The sequence below is a fragment of the Zingiber officinale genome, chromosome 5B (assembly GCF_018446385.1).
Source record: "Zingiber officinale cultivar Zhangliang chromosome 5B, Zo_v1.1, whole genome shotgun sequence".
Classification (NCBI taxonomy): Eukaryota; Viridiplantae; Streptophyta; class Magnoliopsida; order Zingiberales; family Zingiberaceae; genus Zingiber; species Zingiber officinale.
Genome location: NC_055995.1, coordinates 915,864 through 936,561, shown reverse-complemented (window position 1 = coordinate 936,561; position 20,698 = coordinate 915,864). Strand labels below are relative to the sequence as shown.

General features: G+C 38.3%; 4 protein-coding genes across 8 annotated transcripts in view; 2 read left to right on the top strand and 2 right to left on the bottom strand.

Annotated features, from left to right (window-relative positions):
- The first annotated feature begins 880 nt into the window (after positions 1 to 880).
- LOC121983826 (serine hydroxymethyltransferase, mitochondrial-like) lies at positions 881 to 9,793 on the top strand. 3 transcript variants are annotated; one of them, XM_042536467.1, is made up of 16 exons: positions 881 to 1,133; positions 1,292 to 1,342; positions 1,433 to 1,519; positions 1,682 to 1,803; positions 1,946 to 2,022; positions 2,571 to 2,695; positions 4,585 to 4,677; positions 5,288 to 5,380; positions 5,493 to 5,690; positions 5,791 to 5,895; positions 7,820 to 7,885; positions 8,044 to 8,121; positions 8,370 to 8,481; positions 8,555 to 8,665; positions 9,257 to 9,430; positions 9,555 to 9,793. In XM_042536467.1, exons 1-15 carry the CDS (start codon positions 1,050 to 1,052, stop codon positions 9,406 to 9,408), a joined length of 1,554 nt encoding a protein of 517 aa, XP_042392401.1. In that variant the 5' UTR covers positions 881 to 1,049; the 3' UTR covers positions 9,409 to 9,430; positions 9,555 to 9,793. The 3 variants fall into 3 exon arrangements, with proteins under 3 accessions (XP_042392401.1, XP_042392400.1, XP_042392402.1); XM_042536466.1 differs by having other exon boundaries at positions 9,536 to 9,793; XM_042536468.1 differs by having other exon boundaries at positions 9,495 to 9,793.
- Positions 9,794 to 11,140: 1,347 nt separating this feature from the next.
- LOC121983825 (probable E3 ubiquitin-protein ligase ARI2) lies at positions 11,141 to 16,087 on the bottom strand. 2 transcript variants are annotated; one of them, XM_042536465.1, is made up of 7 exons: positions 15,765 to 16,087; positions 15,535 to 15,567; positions 15,174 to 15,447; positions 14,245 to 14,725; positions 12,166 to 12,714; positions 11,918 to 12,099; positions 11,141 to 11,778 (listed from the first exon to the last, which is right to left on the bottom strand). In XM_042536465.1, exons 1-7 carry the CDS (start codon positions 15,903 to 15,905, stop codon positions 11,711 to 11,713), a joined length of 1,728 nt encoding a protein of 575 aa, XP_042392399.1. In that variant the 5' UTR covers positions 15,906 to 16,087; the 3' UTR covers positions 11,141 to 11,710. The 2 variants fall into 2 exon arrangements, with proteins under 2 accessions (XP_042392399.1, XP_042392398.1); XM_042536464.1 differs by having other exon boundaries at positions 11,141 to 11,703.
- Positions 16,088 to 17,055: 968 nt separating this feature from the next.
- Positions 17,056 to 18,291, top strand: LOC121983824 (protein LTO1 homolog). The gene has a single exon (XM_042536462.1). The coding sequence runs from the start codon at positions 17,714 to 17,716 to the stop codon at positions 18,149 to 18,151; it is 438 nt and encodes a 145-aa protein (XP_042392396.1). The 5' UTR covers positions 17,056 to 17,713; the 3' UTR covers positions 18,152 to 18,291.
- A 1,170-nt stretch (positions 18,292 to 19,461) lies between these two features.
- Positions 19,462 to 20,698, bottom strand: part of LOC121983823 (calcium-transporting ATPase 3, endoplasmic reticulum-type-like) — a 44,224-nt gene continuing 42,987 nt past the window's right edge. For both annotated transcript variants that reach the window (XM_042536461.1, XM_042536460.1), the window contains exons 33-34: positions 20,048 to 20,096; positions 19,462 to 19,905 (exon numbers count right to left, since the gene is read on the bottom strand). In XM_042536461.1, the coding sequence (XP_042392395.1) occupies positions 19,838 to 19,905; positions 20,048 to 20,096 (117 nt within the window). In that variant the 3' untranslated portion in view covers positions 19,462 to 19,837. The remainder of the gene's footprint in view (positions 19,906 to 20,047; positions 20,097 to 20,698) is intronic.

Here is a 20,698-nt window from a genome sequence, read left to right as displayed (position 1 = left end):
TGGAATTCTAACTATTCGTGGTTTGAACGAGATCGAACCCGATCAAAACTCAGTAAATTGTATTCATGGAGTTCTTGGTGAGCTTGTAAATTAGTTTGAATAGCTCTTAGAAAGTACAAACGAGTATAGAATGCATTAATCAATTAAATAAATTCAAAAATCTAAATTTTTTAAATAATTAAATTAAATCAAATTAAAATTTTAATAATATCCTTTCTTCTCTGAAAGCAATGCTGCGCCGATTGATTTAAAAAGCGCCGAGTTGGTTACCGCCGCCGTAGACAGCAGGCGGACGCAGTTGGCGAAACTCTACGCTGCTGGTGCCGCCCTTGTGGCCTTGTGAATCTCGTGGCTGTCGTGACGGCGAGGCTACCGGCGGTGCTCGTCCGGAAAAGCCATGGGCGGTGGAGGAAGCTTCGTAGGAAGAAAGGCGCGATCTTGTTGACCGGAGCCAGCGCCTTCAAAGCCGGCGATGGCTTCAGCGCCCACGGCGCAGCCGGCGGCGGAGAGTCGGTGTGGCAGGGGAGATCTCCGTCGGAGGAGGTGCCGTAAGTGAAGAAGATCATGCGGGCGAGCTTCTACTGCGCTGGGTTCTGGCAGAGCCCTCCGGCGATCATAGTGAAAGGAGGAGAAGCGTGAAAAGCTGGAAACGTTACGTGCTAATTAGAAATGAAGACGATGATCGTCGATTTCAACAATTTCATCATGGTTGAATCCGCTTTAAATAGTACGAAATCTTGATCAAAGGTTTTCGTGCTTTCTCACTGCTTTATCATTTAACTTTTTAATTTCTCATTTTTAAAAACATTTTATATGATTTATTAATTATTTATAATTATAATAATTATATTATTGAACCGTAGAATAAGCCACTCACGATCTCCTTTTTTCCTACCAACTCGATTTTCTGGCTTCGATCCGGATTCAGATCTACCCTTTGATCACCTACTCCCTTGGGCTTTATCAGCTTCGCCGTCACTTCCCATCGTTTGCCCCGCTAACGCTCCTTTTTCTCGCTCCACCAAAGATCGCCGGAAGGACGACGCGATATGACGATGGCATCGGCGCTCCGACAACTCTCCGTGGCCGTCGTTGACCGCCAGCCCCTCCCGGGCTTCTTCCTCCGCTGCATGGTATGCCTTTTTTCTAATCCAGCATTTCCTGAAAAAGAAATCGTCGTTTTTGGTCCATTGAACGTTTTGGTTCTTCTTCACATACAAAGATCGGATCGTTTGCCATCATTCTGTTAACTTCCTTTCTTTTTCGTGATGCGTGCTTATGTGTACTGTAGTCCTCTTTGCCGAGCGAGGCCGCCTACGAGAAGGAGAAATCTGGCGTTACGGTTTGTCCTTTGTGCTTGTCCTGTGAGGGTTGATGGTTTCGAGAGTATTGCAGTGTTTGTTGATACTCGGGTTCTTGGATTCTACTGCAGTGGACGAAGCAGCTGAATGCTCCGCTGGAGATCATCGATCCGGAGATCGCCGATATAATTGAGCTTGAGAAGGCAAGGCAGTGGAAGGTACTATCCTTTCTTTCTTATTTCTCAGTAGTCTCTGATAATGCAGAATCTACCATACGAATGGTTCGTGTGATTTTTTGAGATTTGATTTTTGTGCAATGCATTTTCTGTGATAGATTAGTTTTATATTTTAATGACTAATAACTTGGAATGTGATGGAAGGGCCTTGAACTCATACCCTCAGAGAATTTCACATCGGTGTCAGTCATGCAAGCAGTAGGGTCGGTCATGACGAACAAATACAGTGAGGGGTATCCTGGTGCACGATACTATGGCGGCAATGAGTAAGATATATTTGCTCTCTTCTCAGGGTTAGGCTACTGCTTGCAGTTCCTCTGCCATGAAATAGATATGAAATTTCATGTTTATTTGATTCTCCGTGCAGTTTTGCCTGATGTGCTTCAACGTTTCATGCTTTGGCTCCAGGTACATTGACATGGCTGAATCATTGTGTCAGAAACGTGCCCTGGAAGCTTTTGGTTTAGATCCTACAAAATGGGGAGGTATAAATCACATTATTTTTATTTATCAAGATTCTTTCTGATTCTAGTAGTAACTAGGATTTCCATGACTAATTTGCAAAGATACTTATTCACTTTTGATTTTCATTTCTACAATCATAGAATTAGTTTCTTGCTACTTGTTTTTTATGCAATTCTTCTAGCAACTCTTCTGGATAAATCTTGAGCTGTGCAAAGGCTAAGTTTTCTAATGTAATGCCAAGGGGGATTTCTTTAATTATTACCCATTCAATTATTAAAACCTGTTGGCATATCACAATGTCATATTTTTGGTTCAAGTTTCCTAGTTTTCGGGATTTTTTTTGTTCTTGAAGTCAAGTAAACTAGACAGATCACCAAGTAACTTGAAATCATAATATTTAATTTGACATGCTTTTGCATTTGATTCTCCATGCAGTTTTTCTTATTTGAAAAGCTAAAAAATATTGCCCCTATGAGAACATTTCTGGCAAAAGATTAAATGAGCAACTTTGCAGCAAAAGATTAAAAGTTATCCAATTCATTTAATCTTTTTCTTATTGCTTTTACAGTGAATGTGCAATCATTGTCTGGTTCACCTGCTAACTTCCAAGCTTACACTGCACTTCTGAAGCCACATGAGAGAATAATGGCTCTTGACCTTCCTCATGGTGGACATCTTTCTCATGGATACCAGGTCACCGATGAATTTCATTTCCTATTCAAAAAATCTGATAATTCATGTGTTTTTTAGGCAATTGATTTGACTTATTTGACATTTTATATTTAATTATTTCTTTTTCATCCAAGAGTTTTAGCGACTTTGTTTATTAATCAACCATGAATTTTTTGTGGTTGATATCTTGTTTACTACTAATATGGAAGACAGAGTTTCATTGACTCTCAGATAAACCTCAATGAATTTTCCTGTCATATGGATCACCTCATCCACTTTATGTTCATTAATTTGGGTTTATAGGCTTTATACATAGCTAGCTCCATCGGTGATAAACATTTTCCAACAACACTGATCTCCCATTTTAGACTTTAGTATCAGTGTTTTTTCGCTTTAAAAATAAATTTAAGAAAGTGTATCTTGTAACTTGGATCACCAAAATAACACTTACTATAAGGTATTCCATGTTATTTTTCGAAATGTCTTATTCCTTAGTAGTTGAGCGATGTTCTTTTTTGTATATATCTATCTATCTATCTATTTAATTTTTGAAAAATGATTTGAATGAATGGAATTCAACCAATTTCTCCCTTAGCTGATGTAATCCATGAGACTTGTGCCCTAAGCAATCACCTTGCTCGCCTTTAAATTCTGAATGAAAACTGCAGTGTCATTTAATCAACTTAGGTATGTAAAATAAGAGGATAGATGTATAGTAATCAAAAGAGAAACATGCCCAAAGCCCTTAAACCATAAGTCAGACTCATTGACTATGGTGATATTGGTGGCTTATGAGCAGACAAAAAGGAGATATTACTAGAAATGTGCTCAGATAGGTTTGAATGTAGAATCCAAGGGGATGATCCAAATGTACAAGGTAAGAAAGTAACAAAATTCTGCTCAAATACTTTTAAATGTAGAATCTTAGAGGATAATCCAGGTGTATAAGATAAGCAAATAGTAGATGTACATCAATAAACCCTGTGATAGTATTAATCTAACTTCACAATGGACACCCTTTTGTAGGTGATATTTACATGTATGTCCTTAATTGACAAAGCAGTCCCTAACACCATGTTCTAACCGTACTATTTTCTTGATTACTTAAACTGGATTATAAAACTGAAAACAATAGTTGATCTGTTGGACTAGTAGTCTAATCTATATATCTTAGATATGTTAGTTAAGTAGCCTACTGTTGGGAGGATAGAGTGAGCAAAATTTCACCTGTTATCAGAAGGAAAGAAGTGTAGCTGTTAGACAATGCTCTTACAGATACACTGAAACAGAAAGCATAAAACAATAATCAAGACAAATCAGCACTTCAGTTGTTACACAGTTCAGCACTTCATCTGGTCCTAAAATAGTCAAGACAGTTTAGCTAATAGGTCGAGTTTGCAGTGTGCTCAATATTTGAAGGGCTTGCAAGAGGCATGTGATATGGGCTCTTGGAAGGTGAGACCATTAACGGGAATACATGATTATACTTATATCGATAATCTGGATGAGGGACCTGGACATCATCGGGTTAATTATAAGATTTTTACACTAGACTGTTTCTGTTGTAACATAAATTACATGAATCTTGTTAAGAAGAAACTGAACTCAAGATGCTTTATTGTATACAAGGATATTTCACTAGCATTTACCTGAGTTCCAATCCCTGGATATTGAATCTTTTAGCAGGGTGGTATAACTCAGTCTAACTGACAATTATATGATTTTTTTTTGTCCGAACAGTTTTGTGCTTCTGCTTTGTTGTTCGTAAACTTTGGTAAACAATATGTGTGGTTATTATAAAGTTTCTATGTTTAGCTTAAAAATTTTGATACCATGTTGAACAGTAGTGAACTAGTTTATCAGAATTTGAAGATCTGATTGTACTTGGAATAGTTTTTGTTTTTGTACAGACTGATACAAAAAAGATCTCTGCTGTATCCATATTCTTTGAAACAATGCCATATAGATTGGATGAAAGTACAGGATACATTGATTACGATCAGGTGACTGATCTATCACTCTTTCTCTCTCTTTTTCTTTATGTTCATGATTTCCCTTTGCTTTACTACCAAGTTGCTTGTCATAGATATTTTACTTCTGATTTAGCACGTTTTCACCCATATGCTATCTGTTACAGTGTATAAGAGGTTAAAAATGGTTCATTATTTGGAGAAACAAATGCTTTGTCCATTTGAACTAATGTAGATCCTAACTATCTTTAGGATAGTAGAATTTTTTGTTTCTTGTTGGGTTGTGGACCTTGTGGTTCGCTTAGTAGAATACACAAACAGAACCATGAGTCAAGCAGAGTTTATTATCTGAACACATCTGGAATAATTAGTAAAGCATGACAGCCTCAGGTTGGCCCAGTGATGTGTGGAAATCTACCTACTTGTAGCATATTTGATTCACTTGAGATTTGATCCACGTTTTCATTAATTCTGTTTATTCAAGGTTTCATATATTTACCTGGCTTTATCTTGGCTCATAATACAGTTGTCAGATTGTTTAATCTATGACATTATTTTGAAATATGTTTTTTTAGCGATAAATAAAGACTTAGGTATCTCAATTTTTTCTTATTAACTACTTTTCTTAATATCCATTGTATAGTTGGAGAAAAGTGCAGCACTCTTCAGGCCAAAATTAATCGTGGCTGGTGCTAGTGCATATGCTCGCCTCTATGACTATGCACGCATTCGTAAGGTAGTATCAGTTACAATATTCCACCCAGTGATAGGAGGGAGAGAGGAGCATTAGTAGCTTTCTATAGTCATCTTGGAAAACAGCTTATATGATCTCTACGTGGAATTAACAGGTATGTGACAAGCAGAAAGCGATTCTTCTGGCAGATATGGCACACATCAGTGGACTGGTTGCTGCTGGTATTATTCCATCTCCTTTTGAGTATGCTGATATAGTGACAACTACAACTCACAAATCACTCCGTGGACCGCGTGGAGCTATGATCTTTTTTAGGAAAGGTGTAAAAGAGATAAACAAACAAGGGCAAGAAGTGAGTTAACATAGTTGTTGTGTGTAATTAGCCAAAAGGGTTTCTAAAAAATTATTTGAAATTTTAATAAATATGCATAATCACATTTATCTTTATGCAGGTTATGTATGATTTTGAAGATAAAATTAATGCTGCTGTTTTTCCTGGATTACAAGGTGGTCCGCACAATCATACTATTTCAGGTTTAGCTGTTGCGCTCAAACAGGTATGCTTCTCAAAGATACTAATTGTTTTGTAAAGTTTGTCATCGTCATCAAGTCATGTCTTTTCCAATCTTTATCCTTCATTGAGCTCTATGAAGGCTAGTTTTTGTAACGGTATTGGTGTTTACAAAACATTAATGTTTGATAACTAATGTCCATGCACAAGCATACAAAGTATTTGGTTCAATTAATTATATTCAAACCATCCTGCTCCCTTAGCACTTGCAGATAAGACACTAACCTGCAGTCAGTTTTTAATTATGGAGCAAGTTTTGCAACTAATATCATCCCATTGGCTTGTTGTCTAATTTGAGTCCTAATTGTCCCTAGAAGGCAGCTTCTAAACCTATGTTTCTTATTATTTGGTTCTCTACCAAGAATTTTGTTCTGACATCCAAATAATGCATTGTTTGGTGATTCCATTTTTGAGTGTTCCCTGAGATGAATTTTGGCTTCTTTAGCAATGAAATGTTAACATTCGCATAAATTTTGTAAACAATTCTCTTACGACATGATTTTACTAAATAAGTAATTATGACTTTTTTTTTAGAGTAGACACCAAAGCTATCAACCACTGAATATGAAAAAGAGGAATATATATATATATATATATATATATATATAAAATTTGATGAGCATGAGGATGAGAAAATGATGACTATGGAACAGTTGTTAATTTAATATCTTTCTTTTAGCGTTTTATATTGAAATTAGATTACTTTTATTTTGGTTAGAGTAAGATAAGGAATAAAACACTACCGAGTGCCTTTTACTTGTTTCAAAGATTACCATAAATGTGTATTTAATATTTGGAGTTCCAATATTGTCCATCTTAATTCTACTCATGGTTTAAAATATGTCATGCTAGTCAGCATGATTGAAACATCTTGTTCCATTGGTGTAAAACAGATCTGAATACAAACCTTTGACTTCTCTACACAAATGTTTGACTTAGCCACAAGCTTTCTCCCGCTTAGGTTCGCAACAGTGAGCCGCTCAGTTTTAGAGGGTGCCAGTGTGCAGTTTTGCCATGATGATAACTCCTGCATCTCCTAGAATGGTGAGATATTTGGTTTCGGAGTCAAGTTGCAGGTGGTTTAGGTGGTGACACATTCAATCATGAGGAGCCATATCGGATTTTAAGGCATGCTCCATTTAGGGTTTTGACTAGTTCCTCTTCAAGCTTTTTCTTCCTTTGGATTCATCGAGCAGGTCCCATCTCTTGGCATGGTGAGACATGAGGATGCAGAATCTATATTACAAATGGCTGCAGATGGTGAGACCTGCTCAACAAGAAGATGTCCATGTCAGATTGCAAATGCCCTCCCCAATCATCTAGACGCATTTCATCTAGAGTTTTAACTAGCTCGTCAAGTTTCTTCCTTCAATTTCGTTGAAACACCTATCACGATCTTAACTCCTCCAGGTGAACAACAACAACTATTTCTTGGTCTATCCCTTCTCCTGGTGCTGTCTATACTGTGGTTGGCATGCTGGTATGACACCAACACTGTCTCATTCTAGTCAGTGGCCAATAACTCAGTTCAGAATTATATTTTAAACCTTGATGCTATTAATCATGGTTTTGTTAATGGTAAATACAACTGTTTCATGCGAGATCTTGATTGAGCTTACACCTCATCTCAATTACCTAAGTTATATTTTTATGCCTTCTGCACATGTACCAGACATCTTCATATGAAAATTTAGAGCTAAAGTTAGTTTTGAACTTTGTAATAAAGAAACTAAATTCGGAGCTTTGTAATAAATGAACAAAATCAATCCATTCATAATTAAATATGAGATAAGCTCTTTTGAGATCTTAAATTTTATTCACTGTCGGAGAAAAGTTAAGATTTTCATTAATTGCTCATGACCTTTTAAGCCATCTGTTAGATAAGTGATGTTTCCCATGACCAATTACAGGCTACCACTCCAGAGTTCAGAGCTTATCAAGAGCAAGTATTGAAGAACTGTGCTAGATTTGCCGAGGTATCATAATTTCTTGACTGGTGCTCTTTGAAGTAACTTCTCTAAGTTAACATTTATCCTTGCTACATTTCATTTGAACTCTTGCTTTCCCTGAAGACGATATAAATGTTTCAGCCTTTAATCCATTGTGACTCTACTTTTTAATTATGCCATTGCAGTGTTTGGTCAAAAAGGGATACGATCTTGTGTCTGGAGGAACAGATAACCATTTAGTACTGGTGAACCTTAAGAACAAGGTAAGAGAGGTTTACCTCTCATATTAGTTGCTCGAGTGAATTTTTTAATAGCTGTCCTGAATCAAAATATGTTGGATATCGTGATTTTTTCATTGTCTTTGGATATTGAAGAATACCTAGCATCTTATTCACAACTAAGGCACAGTAGATTTTTTATCCATTATTCCAATGTTTTTCATATCAATTAAGTAGCCATGATTTGTTTTATTTTGGAGAAGAATTTGATCATCAATCAAATCAACTTGTAGGGAATTGATGGATCCAGAGTTGAGAAGGTGCTGGAGTTAGTACATATTGCGGCTAACAAAAATACAGTACCTGGTGATGTGTCTGCCATGGTTCCTGGAGGCATCAGAATGGGTATTGGCTTTGGTTTGTATTATCTCACGGTATGTTAAGTAGATCGACTTAAATAATTTTCTCATCAATTCAGGGACCCCAGCACTCACATCAAGAGGATTTGTGGAAGAGGATTTTGCTAAAGTTGCTGATTTCTTCGATGACGCTGTTAAATTAGCATTGAAAATCAAAGCTGAAACAAAAGGTACATATTCTTTTATCCATATTATGATTTTAATTCACGATTGAATATCTAAAACATTGCTCATATGACTTGGTGAGTCTCAATGTATTAGCTTATTGACTTGGTGAGTCTCAATGTATTAGCTGAACCTGAAGATTAGTTAGCCAAGCTAGATCATAAACACAACCAGAGTTGACATCTAATTCCAAGTCATTGCCTCAACCAAGATTTGACACAAATTTATTTACTGACTTTTCTTAATACGTTCATTGCTGATTTCATTTATGAATATTGCTGAATTGTTCTTCCTTTCTCAAAAGTGTTTGATGCTCAACTTAGCATGAGATTAATGTTTAAAAGTGAAAAATAAGAGTAATTGCATTAAAAAATGAAAATCAATGATGATCATGAATAATTTATTACCCTTCATTGCATCTTAATTTCTACGAGGCTACGACAGTAATTCCTGAAGCGGAAGGTATTATAATAATTGATAAGAAAAGACCTATCCTGAACCCCCAAAATGAAAAGGCATTATGAAAAGCTTACATCTTGCTTGGTTTGGTTGCAGAACTTGGACATTTACATCTTTGCGTTCTTAATGTAAAACAGGTGGATCAAAGCTGAAGGATTTCGTAGCTACATTGCAAACAGATGCTAACATCCAATCAAACATTGCCAAAATCCGCAACGAAGTGGAGGAGTATGCAAAGCAGTTTCCAACAATTGGATTCGAGAAGGAGACGATGAAGTACAAGGACTGATTCCAGACATCATATTACTATGGTAAAAATTTACACATCCACACTATTGAAGTAAATTTTTGTTTGAACAATTTCGCCATCTTCAGGAGTCATGATTTACTAAAAGGTCGACAATTCGTTGTTAAAGTTTCATAGGGCATTTGTAGATCTTGAAACCTGCATCTGTGCTGAAGCCTATAGTTGCTGCTATCATCTATGTGATGATCTGATTTTGAAATAAAAGGATGTTGGAACATGGTGCAAAGGCTGCTAAAGCAGACATTTCATTAGTCTTTACGAGTGAGCTCCTTTTGTTTTGACTTGCCATGTTGACTGGCATGATCTGTAATAACATCCTTTTTTTTCATTTAAAACTCAATATCAAAATGGTTTTGCAAGATCTAAATTGAAATGAACTTGTTTTTCCTCTAATAATGTTTTTTTTCCTTTTCTTCTTTTCTTTTAAGAGTTGAAACTATGTATATTAATTTTGGGTTACATTGAGTAATTTTTTGAGTCGATGAAGTGTTTAAAGACCTGGAAACTAAAGGCTAAAAGTTAGAATAAGGGTATACATTAAGTACAATGTAAATACAAGCATCATGTGTTCAGCTTTTATCTATGTGTTTATATTATATCTATAATGTGCGTAAGTAGTATTTCGAATTATAAACAATGTACCAATGATTATGTGTAAACATTCCGTTAATCCGGTCAATAACTGAATCTAAAATTGATTTAACCAATTTAATTTTGGCTAACGGAATTAAAATTTTATTAAAATTAAATTAATCAAATTGAATTTTTTAATCCAAAAATTGAAACTGAATTAAATTAACTAATAATTTTAAAAATAAAAATTTTTAAGTTTCAAAATAAATTTCAATTGGTTTTAGTTGGAGGAAGGGATCCTCTAGTCAGACTCCAACATTTGCATTGATAGGAGGTAATGATCTCCACCTGTTTAACATGTGGGGATCATTGCCTCCCACCAATCTACTTTTTTGCAGTAAAGATTCTCTAGTCCGTAAATTGTGGACCAGAGGATGGTCCATTACATGAGAACTCTTGTTTGGATAAACTCCACCTTTAAATAGGTGAGACTCATTCAAATCAAGGGTCTAAAAAAATGGATCATCCTCTGATCCGCAATTTGCGAACCAAAAGATCCATCCTCCTACGGTCCAAGAGTGGACCAGGGAAGGCGGTCCAAAGGATCTCATTCTTTTAGTTGGACACCCCTATGTACCGAGCAGAGATCCTCTGGTCAGAGATTCAATGATCCCCATATGCAAAACAAGGACTATTAAATTCCTCCCATCACTACCCATGATCTAGAGATAGATCAGGACAGACGGGACCATAGGATCCCGCCTCCTATATACCATACAACCTAATCCAGCCGAAGTATAGTACAATCCGAGCTGACCACTCCCAAGTTGGGCCAATATGTAACTGCCATATTTTGACCCGACCCAGCTTGAGGCAAGGCAGATCCAAGATGGATGGAACCCGACTGCCCAGACTCTGCTCGGGTTCAGGTCAGCATGACCCATGCTCGGGTTCAGGCCGGCATAACCCATACCTGTCCCATTGAGTTACAACACGTTCTTTCCTCGTGCTGTGTCACAACTAAATAAATTTTGTTCTTCATTCACTTGAACTTGTGTACTGATATCTAACCAATATCACAACATTTATGTCCGAACAAATACAAACAAATAGATCATGGAAAGGGATGAAAGCCTCACAATAATTACCGGTCAGCGATTTACTGTCATAAATTCAGTTTTCACTAGCAACAATCCCACCTCTGAATATTCTTAAAAACCTTTGCATGAGAGTTCAAAATTGCTGGGCATCTTGGGTATCTTTACAATGTGATGGGTAAAAACACTAGAAAAAGATTAAGCAAAAGCTGATCTCAGACATGCCTCCACAGGTTTACATGGCATGTTCAGATTTCACGAGCATATGCACAGGGAACTATGGGGTCCATCCAAGAAAGGCATCAGAAAGAAGGCTCCTTTGTCGCGTTTGCCCCCACGAGTCTTAGCTTCCGTAAACTTGCTAAACAAGCCGTGTGGTGTTGAAATAGTAGGAAGCTTATGTTCTGTTGTCTGATCTCAAGCTAAAGCTGTACAGCTGAGAAATGATGCTAACTTGTGTGTTGGTGTCAGATTTTGTCAATCACCTCAGGAGGCATATTTAGATCAAAAAGAGGCGCTCCACCGTGAGCATCTTTTCTGGGTCGTTTATGAGAAGCCCACCTGCTTTCATCCGAACTTGTGGAACCGCGGAATTTGCATACAGCAGCTGCATTTCAGTGTTGATGTTTGTTAAACTTGTCTTCTAAAGATAATACTTTCAGTGTTGATGTAGCTGCAGCAGCTACATTTAAATGTGTTAAATGTTTCAATGTTTGTTAAATGTGTTGACTTCATTTCATGAAGTGAAAGAGCACCAAGAAAATGGTAGCATCAAAGCTTCAAAATTTCCCCTAAACGAGATACACAGATAAAAGATGTACCAGTTCCAATGGGAGTTGAATCTGTCTGTGCTTCATGACTAGTTTTCATACTAGAACTTTGATCTGAATCCCAAGGGACACATAGTTCTGACGCCCTCTCAAGGCCTTTTGATTTATATGGAGCTATGTTGTGAGTTGCTCGTTGAAGAGGATACAACAAGTCATTCTCAATGCATTGATACCTGCAAGCACAATTACATAGCAATGACCAACTTTTACAGTCAAAAATGTGTAAAGGAAATCCTTACATCTGTTTGCAAAGATTGTCGACGACACTAGAAAGATTTATGACATGTCGCATTATGTTCATGACCTCATCATCAGAAGAGCTTGGAAAATCCTTCTCCAAGAACATAGATAACTTCTCAACGTTGGACTCCAGCTGTTGTTGCTGATCCTCAAACAAATTCTGCTTCAGCTCTCGCTCCTCTGCCGTCATTTCATCCTTAAAGAGCTCATCCCCAAACATGTAGAAGGCAAATGGATACGAATACGAAAGAACTCGTCTTGATCTGAAAAGCCTATTCAGTCCATTCATCACCCAACTGTAGTCTTTGATTTTGGATTGCTTGTTCTCTGAAATGGAAATTTTCTTCTGGATGGTTTCCTTAAGATTGCTTTCCTGCTTGAGAGAATCTGTATGAGCCTTGTATCTATTGTGATAATGTGTATAGCGGTATAAGTCACGCCTTGCACGCTCGGTCTTCTTTGTTTGGTCTTCTTTGAAGCGACCACAACTGTGGCCAGTTATATTAGACCATGTATGATCTCTCCCAGTAGCACCACCACATAACCAACTGTATTACATCATCATATGAAACAAAGAAAACAAGTTATGACCATCCAGTAACTCTCAATGAGTCCTAAAGCAATCTTAAAACGCCTTGAGAAAAGCACTAAAACTTAGACAAATACTTGAAGAACAGGCATCTATTTTGATATATAAAGCAACTAAATCTTGAAACATGAAAGTGTTATGGAAAGATCATTAATTCATTCATCTGGGATGGATATTGTCAGGCTATAGTGAACTAAATTGAGGTGTACTGCCGCCAATTCAACTCATTGCTTCTTCAAGAAGGCCTACCAGAGTTTGATGGCAGTGAGTGTAGCCTTTGTGCCACATGCAAAGGAAACCTCAACAATAAAGTCAGTCTATCCACACAGTTTATAAAGAAAAGATCTCGAGTCCAACTTGGTTGATATGAAAAAAATGGAAAATTTGTGAGTATATTTGTGGTCACCAGATCTTACAGATAACCATCAGCATTGACCACGGACTGCCGGAGTTAGTAAATCTCAAAAAATCTAGCCCACTCTATGAATCAATCCACATTATCCCTCAGTAGTCAGGCTACATACTACTAAGCAAGATAGTTCCAGTAAAACCAATTCAACTTTACATGGTGACAGATTCTGGCTTACTGACTGCAGAAGAAATGCACTTGCTATTTAATTAGACAAATTCATCCACTAGATCAAATAAACAACGACGATGACAACAACCAAGCCTTATCCCACTAGATGGCATCGGCTTCATTCAATGAACATTTACCTAAAACTCAACGCTAGCAGGCAACCTAATGCACAACCCTCACCCTAAACCACTATAGATCTAATAAAGTTCTAAATTATGCAAATTCCAAAAAGGATCCTAATACATATGCAATTGAGAGAAAGGTGCAGGGAAAGAGAATCGGAAGCAACCTGTCAACAACTCATCTGATGAAATGAATAAAGTGGACTAACAGACAGAGAACAACTCAGAAGCTACATGGGGTTAGATATTGCATCACTAAAGAACATCCTAAAATGGATTTGATGGGATGTAATTGGGGATCTTGGTAAGCTAATGGGAATCAATTATACTCAGCATTGTTTTTGGTAGTATTGGGAGCAGTGTTGCCTAATCAATAACCTCAAAACTCTTTCATAATTATGTTGGACCAACAACCATCATGAATATATCTTATGCTAGCCTCCAAGTAGCAAAGACTGGAGATCTTTAATAAGGTTATCACCTAAAGGGAAATAAAAAGTTAACCATGTGATGAAAAACCTAGGATTCTAAGAAGAGCAGTATACTCAAAGGATGCCAATGTAGTTTAGAATATTGCTTACATGAAACAAAGATTACAGTTAATAATAACCTGAAACCAGTAACAATAAAGGATAATGCACACAAAAAAAACACAAAGGCTCTAACAATGTCTTACACACTGTAAGCAGAAGCTGTCTTAAATGAACTGAATATGTGGTCGAAAATGATATGACAAAAGAACTAGCATAACTTGCAACATAAGCACAAAGTACAATAATACACTTACCAAAATGCTTGCCCACAGATACAGGCAACAAGATTGCAACCACCATTCTTTTCAACAGGCTTGTGACACTTTGGACAAGGCTTTGTGTTTATTGTTATCCAATTAACAGTTTCTGACTCATCCTGGCATTTCTTTATCCACAGCTCCCACATCATGCATGAACAAGGTGAATGTGCTTCTGACAAACAACTGAAACAGAACTGTATACCACATGTACATTCAACCTCACAATAAATATCACCTTCAACGCGAATAGCATTTCCACAATGTGGAGCACTAGGGCACCATTTAACCTTATTATTGTCTTCAATATATGATTCAAGTAGAAACCTCTCAAAACGATCAGCAATATCTGGACACCTTGCACTGACTAAATTCCTTATGACCGCCTCATCACATACAGCACTGCATTTGAGGGCCATGCATCTAATGCGCCGGCTTTGACCATCATTTATCTTCACTATAAAATGCTCAGTCCAACCTAAGAAGTTCAGCATAAAACCATAAGTGGAACAATTCAACACAATAAGTGAACACTACAGTAAACACCTTAAGGAGAAAAATATTTAACTAATGAATCAAATTAAAACAGTTAAATCAAAGCCAATGAATAGGATAACAAACTAGCAGATTAGAAAGCTGCAGATGTTGAAGTAACATTAGAAGTAAGAGACATTTCAAGAAGTACTTAATCTCAACAAATCCATGACATACAACATTTATAACAAGCTCCCCATTTGTAGATTACAAAAACAAACATATTTGTGATTCAGAAGGCAAACTTATGATGACATCAAATTCTAACAGTATCATAGTTGAATAATGTTCTTAAAAAGGCTTACAAACAGTTACTGAAAATCATTTCAGAATTAGGTAATGCGATGTCCATCAAAAACTTCTGCAGGAAATCTGGAGGGTAGCAAACTTACAATCATTGCAGAAGCTATGCCCACAGTCCATCTCAGTGATTGCAGCAGTAGGAATGGTCTCAAAACAGACATTACAGGTGACTGGATTTGCTGAAGTAGAAAAACCTTTGTTCTCCACAACAGTGACGCCCGCTTCTGAAAACAATCGGTCCTTCCCCTTTTGATCGAGCAGTTCAAAGATCCTCTCAACATCCCAACGGTAATGAATAAGAAGGGTCCTTGCATGCTGTTCTTTAAGCACTAACAGCTCCATCACCTTCCGCAAATCCTCTTTCTGCAAGAATTAACAAGAAGTCACGGAAAAAAAAGAATCAAATATGCTCCACACTGATCCAGGTGATTATCAGAAAAATAAGTTTACCTGAGCTGCCAGGAGGGACTCTTTTGTGATGACCTGCATGACGAGGAGGAGGAAATTGAGCATACAAAAAGGCAAACCAAATAAACTTCCCAATCAAAATTTCAAAAATTGTTTCTTTCTCTCAAAACAACAAGTATACGAATAGATAACGGATTGTATATTCGTGATCCCTTCAGACTAATCCTTTCTCTCCAGAACCCTAGAAATCAAAGCACAAGTCGGCGTCTTACCGACGACAGCGACCAGTGGCAGTCCTCCTCGTGCCCGTCTTCAAGGCCCTGGAGGACGTCCTCCTCGATGGCATCTTCCTGGTCAGTGAGGTAGCAATCGTCCACATCGCTCGACGAAGGATAATCCTCATCGTCTGCCATGCGGCGCTCGACGGAGAATCGAAGAGAGACGGCGCGATCGGATGGAATTTGGCCGAAATCGATAGAATTAGGGGACGAATTCAGGGGTGGGAAAGAGTGAGCGGCCCCGAGGGGAAGGCACGCCAAGCACAGCAGTGGGATCGGAGAAACGAGACGGGGAAGGAAGAGAGAGAGGAGAAGGGGGCCGTGAGAAATAGAGGAGCTCTTGGGCATTTTAAGGGTTAAAATATTTAATTAAATTATTTTAATTTTTTTTTGTTTTCCGATAAATATTTTTCCTTAAATAATAATACTAAAAAAATAATTTCATAATTGAACAGATTTCTCCAACAAATTTCCATATCAAATTCGTTATTTTTAATTCATTAAAAATCGAATCTTCATGGCATCTTTTGATTTTCTTTTAAAAATCTCTTGCTAGTTATTTTTGGATTAAATGCATTATTTTATTAGTAAATTGGGCATTGAGGTTAGACTAAGGTTAGATTAGGTGTAAATCGATCCTTCCCCTTTGACGCGGACCAAATTGAACTAGGGATGATAATTTCATCCGAATCCGATGGATAATCTGATTATAGTAAATGAGTATTCGGGTATAAATATTCCAGGTATAAGTATAAAGACGGATGTGGTCAAATCCTACTCATCCCCTACCCCATCCTTAATTAATTAATTTATTTATTTATTAACCTTATTTTTTATTATAAAATAAAAAATTTTAAACATTTTAAATCTTATAAAAAAACATATTTTATTTATTTATCTTGTTATCAACACCGCATCTCATCTTCTTTTCCATGGGAAATGTTCACCCAATCGAAGGAGCGCGAGACAAGTACATTGAAATATTTTTTTTTAAATGAGAATGGTACAGAATCATAAATACTCGACGGATATAAGGATGAGTTAAACTCCTATACATATGAAGATAGGTATGATAGTTATATAGAGGTATATTAAGTATGAGATTGATGATAATATATAAAATATTGAGAAAAATGATGAATAATTATAAGAAAATTAATTCTAAAATTCTAAGATTTTTTTCATATGATAAATTTAAGGGATCAAATATTAAATCCCGTAAAAGTATCTTTAACCCTAGTAAAGTAGCAATGAGGAAAAGTTTATTTATTTTTTTTTTCTTTTTTCCATTTCTTTTTCTTTTTCTTTTTCTTCTCTTCCTCTGCGTCGCCGTTTTCTCCCCTCACCAGACACGCCGAAGCCCTTCGTCTCCTCCACCCGACGGCGCCGCCCTCCCTCACGTCGTTTCCTCTTCTTCCCCGCATACAAGACCCCTCGGCCAAGGAAGCCCCGAGCCTTCTCTGCGTCGACTCGTCCCCTTCTCTCCCGGATCTCTCCTGTGCCGACGCTGTGCCAAACCACCGCCGGCCTTGTCTCCCTTTCTCGGAGTCGCCCTCTGCACGGAAGAGTCAAGCCCTAGACGAGCCCTTGCCGATCTCCCCGACTCCAGCCTCTGCCGATCTCACGGCAGATCGCCGGTTGCCGCCGCCTCCACCGCTACTGCGCCCTCTGCTCCGTCGCCTCGTCGAGCACCGGCGCAAGGACTCCTCCTCTCCGGCACGGATCCACTGATCGCCCCAGATCCGTCCGATTGCCCTTCTCCCTGAGTCGCCGCTGTGCAGGCGGATCGTCAGCCAAGAGGAGGGGGGGAGGCTGAACCCTAGCAATTCGTCCACCGCCATCTCCTTTCTGTTGATCCACTGTTTGCTCGCTTTCTTCTCGTGCAGGTTAGTTAACATTCTTTAGCTCAATCCAAGTATTTCCTCCCTATTTCCGTTGTCCGCATGGAGGGAAAACCCGGAGACGACGATTTAGATCTGTTCGACTCCGCGGTGCTTCTGGATGAAGCCTTGCGCCAGGAGGGTTTTGACGACGGATACAAAGACGGTTTGATTTCTGGCAAGGAGGAAGGGAAAGAGGTGGGACTGAAGACGGGCTTTCAAGTCGGCGAGGAGCTCGGCTTCTACCGAGGTTGTGTTGATGTATGGAATTCCTTGCTTCATATCGACCCTGAGGCATTCTCATCCAGGATCCGAAAAAACGTCCAGCAACTGGAAGATCTGCTGAAGAAGTATCCGCTGCTGGACCCCGAAAATGAGGATGTTCAGGAAGTCATGGAGGCCATTCGACTAAAGTTTCGGATTATCACAGCGAATATGGGGGTGAAATTGGATTATGAAGGATACCCCAAGTCATCAGCAGCAGGTATCGAGGATGTTTAATTCATATGTTCGAACAAATCATGTTGATCTTAAAGTTATTAGTTTTGTAATGTTTTGTATGAATATGGGCGTCGACTTTGACCCTTCCGTTGTATTTACGGGTAAAGAATTAATTATGTTCAACCATCGTGATAACCGTATGCTATGGTTTTTGTGCGTCCAACTTGAACTCGTAGTATCGATTTTCCGTCAAAACCAACGAACGTACGCAGCCATCTTCCTCCTGCTCTCTTGGACTAATCAATTCATTAATTAATCGTCTCCTTCGTATAAATTTTATACTTCGCCGGATTAAACTCACGGCCAGTCCAGTCTGGGAAGGTTCCGTTCGGTACGAGCAGCGGCATGAGGAGCAGCGGCAGGCAGCAGCGGAGCATGCTGTGGCGGTGGTTGACGGCGCCGCACCGGGCGCTGCGCCGGGCGCGGGTGATGTACGAGAGGGGCATGGCCGGGTGCGCCAGCGGGGCGGCGGCCAGGGTGGCGGTTCCGCGCTCTCGGACCCACCATGGCTTCCGGACTGCTGCCCCTCAGCCTCCCTGCTCCCGTGACGATGATGACGACGCCGCCGCCAGGGAACTCATCCGCGCCGCCGCGAAGGCGACCGAGGGAGAGGACGGGAGAGGGGTAGTGGCGCCGCCGCCGAGGAGGAACCAGAGTGCCGTGGCGGCGATGATGAGGATCGACGAGTACGGACCGTGTAGCTTCGAAAGGATCATCTGATGGTGCAGCGGCTGAGAAGCCGTCGATCTGCTATACAAGTCACGACGTTGTCTGACTTTTAATTCGGACCTGCAAATTAACCTCAAGTCAAAAAAAAAATGATGCCAGATATTATTGTAGTCTCTTTTTTTGCAATTTTATTATCTTTTTGGAAAACAAAAAAAAAATGAAAATACACAATATCTTAAACCTTCGTTTCTATAAAAATTATTGGCGTGAAGCAATGTCAAAACTGAATAAATTTGAAAGTCGAATGGAGATGGACATAATGTGGCCGAATGAATATCTAAGAAATTATTGGAGATGATAACAAAACATTGACTCTAAGTTTGGCTAAGATGAAAATGTAAAGAAACAAAGCTACGCTTTCTCTAATAGTGCAAAAAAGAAGGTCAATGGAAAGAGAGGAGAGAGAAGTGCATGAGACTGTTTAAGGAGGATGTCACGGGACACGAGCTGGATATATATATAGCTCATGTTGCTTGGAGATGAAGGGAAAACCACACTACTTTTTAATCTTAAATTGTTTATATACATACACCTTAAGGATAAAGTAAACATAGAACAATGCTCAACCAGTGGGCGGTATATCAGCTAAAATAGTTCACTTTGATATTTTACCCTTTGATAAAATAATTGTAAATGATGCTATTGATTGACGTTGTACAAAGAAAAAACAAAAAGCTCCTTTGTGGTCCCTGACATGTAAGTCCTCATAGATTCCCTTATCAATGCCATGACAAGGAAATTTCGCACATTCCTGCTAAAAACCAAGAACAGACTTTAAATAAAAATTAATTGTTCATCCTCTATCAGCGGGTAAAAAGGAAAGCGATTTGTGATTTGGTAGAACTTCATCTCAAAGAACATCTATATGCATCCCACTTTGTACAGTGAATTTCCTCAGCATTCGTAATAAATATCAAGTGTCAATTCGAGCACTGGCTGTGATTCAAAAACCCAGGTTTACTTGTCTCTGCATTCCCTTTTTGGAAGAACATCATGTTTTCTGAACCTAAAGTTGAACCTTCTACCTGCAGACAACAAAAAAAAGAATGATTCATCTTAAAACCGACACAATGGAGAAGCATAAATATCTTTTGTTTTGAAATGAAATCTTTTAGTGTTAAAATAGTGAATATTGAGGACAAAATTGAAAGTTAGGAGTGTGAATACCTCTCCAATTTCTTGATAAAAATTTCAACACCTCATCGATAACAATTACCTATCATCAATTCATGACAAGGATAAGTGTAGTTTGCATAAACATGTGATGGAAAAAAAAAACGTCATTCCTATAATATAGAAAGGAACGATAGCAGAGTAAGAAAGAGAAGTTTCATAGGTTCTGGGACAGCAAAGGAGTTCTTCGTATGGACCATATACAACAGTAGAAGTAAAAACAATGCACTTGGTAAGTGCATTTTTTGCATTTTAAAAACATTTGCCAATAGGATATGATGGGGAGCCTTGGTGCAACGGCAAAGTTACAGCCATGTGACCTAGAGGTCATGGGTTCGGATCTCAGAAATAGCCTCTTGCAAAGCCAGATAAAGTAAGGATGTGTACTAGATTCTTTCTCAGAAACTCATATTGACAGAAGCTTTGTACACCAGGTTGTCCTTTTTTTATTATTTTCCAATAGGATGACAATCATTTTAAGCTTTCCCTTATCAAAATCACATGATGGACCAGCTCATGCGACACTTGAAACCAGATATACATCTTTTGCATAATCAGGAGGTCAAGATTATATATTAACAATTCAACTAACAATTAAGATGGATAGCAATTTGGCAAAAAAAATAGAATTTAAGAAAAGAATCA

Excerpts from the sequence above, each read along its gene's own strand:
- LOC121983826 (XM_042536467.1), top strand. The coding sequence starts at position 1,050 with ATGACGATGGCATCGGCGCTCCGACAACTCTCCGTGGCCGTCGTTGAC. Across the intron at positions 1,520-1,681 it reads AGAAGGCAAGGCAGTGGAAG|GGCCTTGAACTCATACCCTC; the intron begins GTACTATCCTTT and ends ATGTGATGGAAG. Across the intron at positions 5,691-5,790 it reads TAAACAAACAAGGGCAAGAA|GTTATGTATGATTTTGAAGA; the intron begins GTGAGTTAACAT and ends ATCTTTATGCAG.
- LOC121983825 (XM_042536464.1), bottom strand. The coding sequence starts at position 15,905 with ATGGCAGACGATGAGGATTATCCTTCGTCGAGCGATGTGGACGATTGC. Across the intron at positions 15,568-15,764 it reads GCCACTGGTCGCTGTCGTCG|GTCATCACAAAAGAGTCCCT; the intron begins GTAAGACGCCGA and ends CTCGTCATGCAG. Across the intron at positions 12,715-14,244 it reads ATCTGTGGGCAAGCATTTTG|TTGGTTATGTGGTGGTGCTA; the intron begins GTAAGTGTATTA and ends GATGTAATACAG.
- LOC121983824 (XM_042536462.1), top strand. The coding sequence starts at position 17,714 with ATGGAGGGAAAACCCGGAGACGACGATTTAGATCTGTTCGACTCCGCG.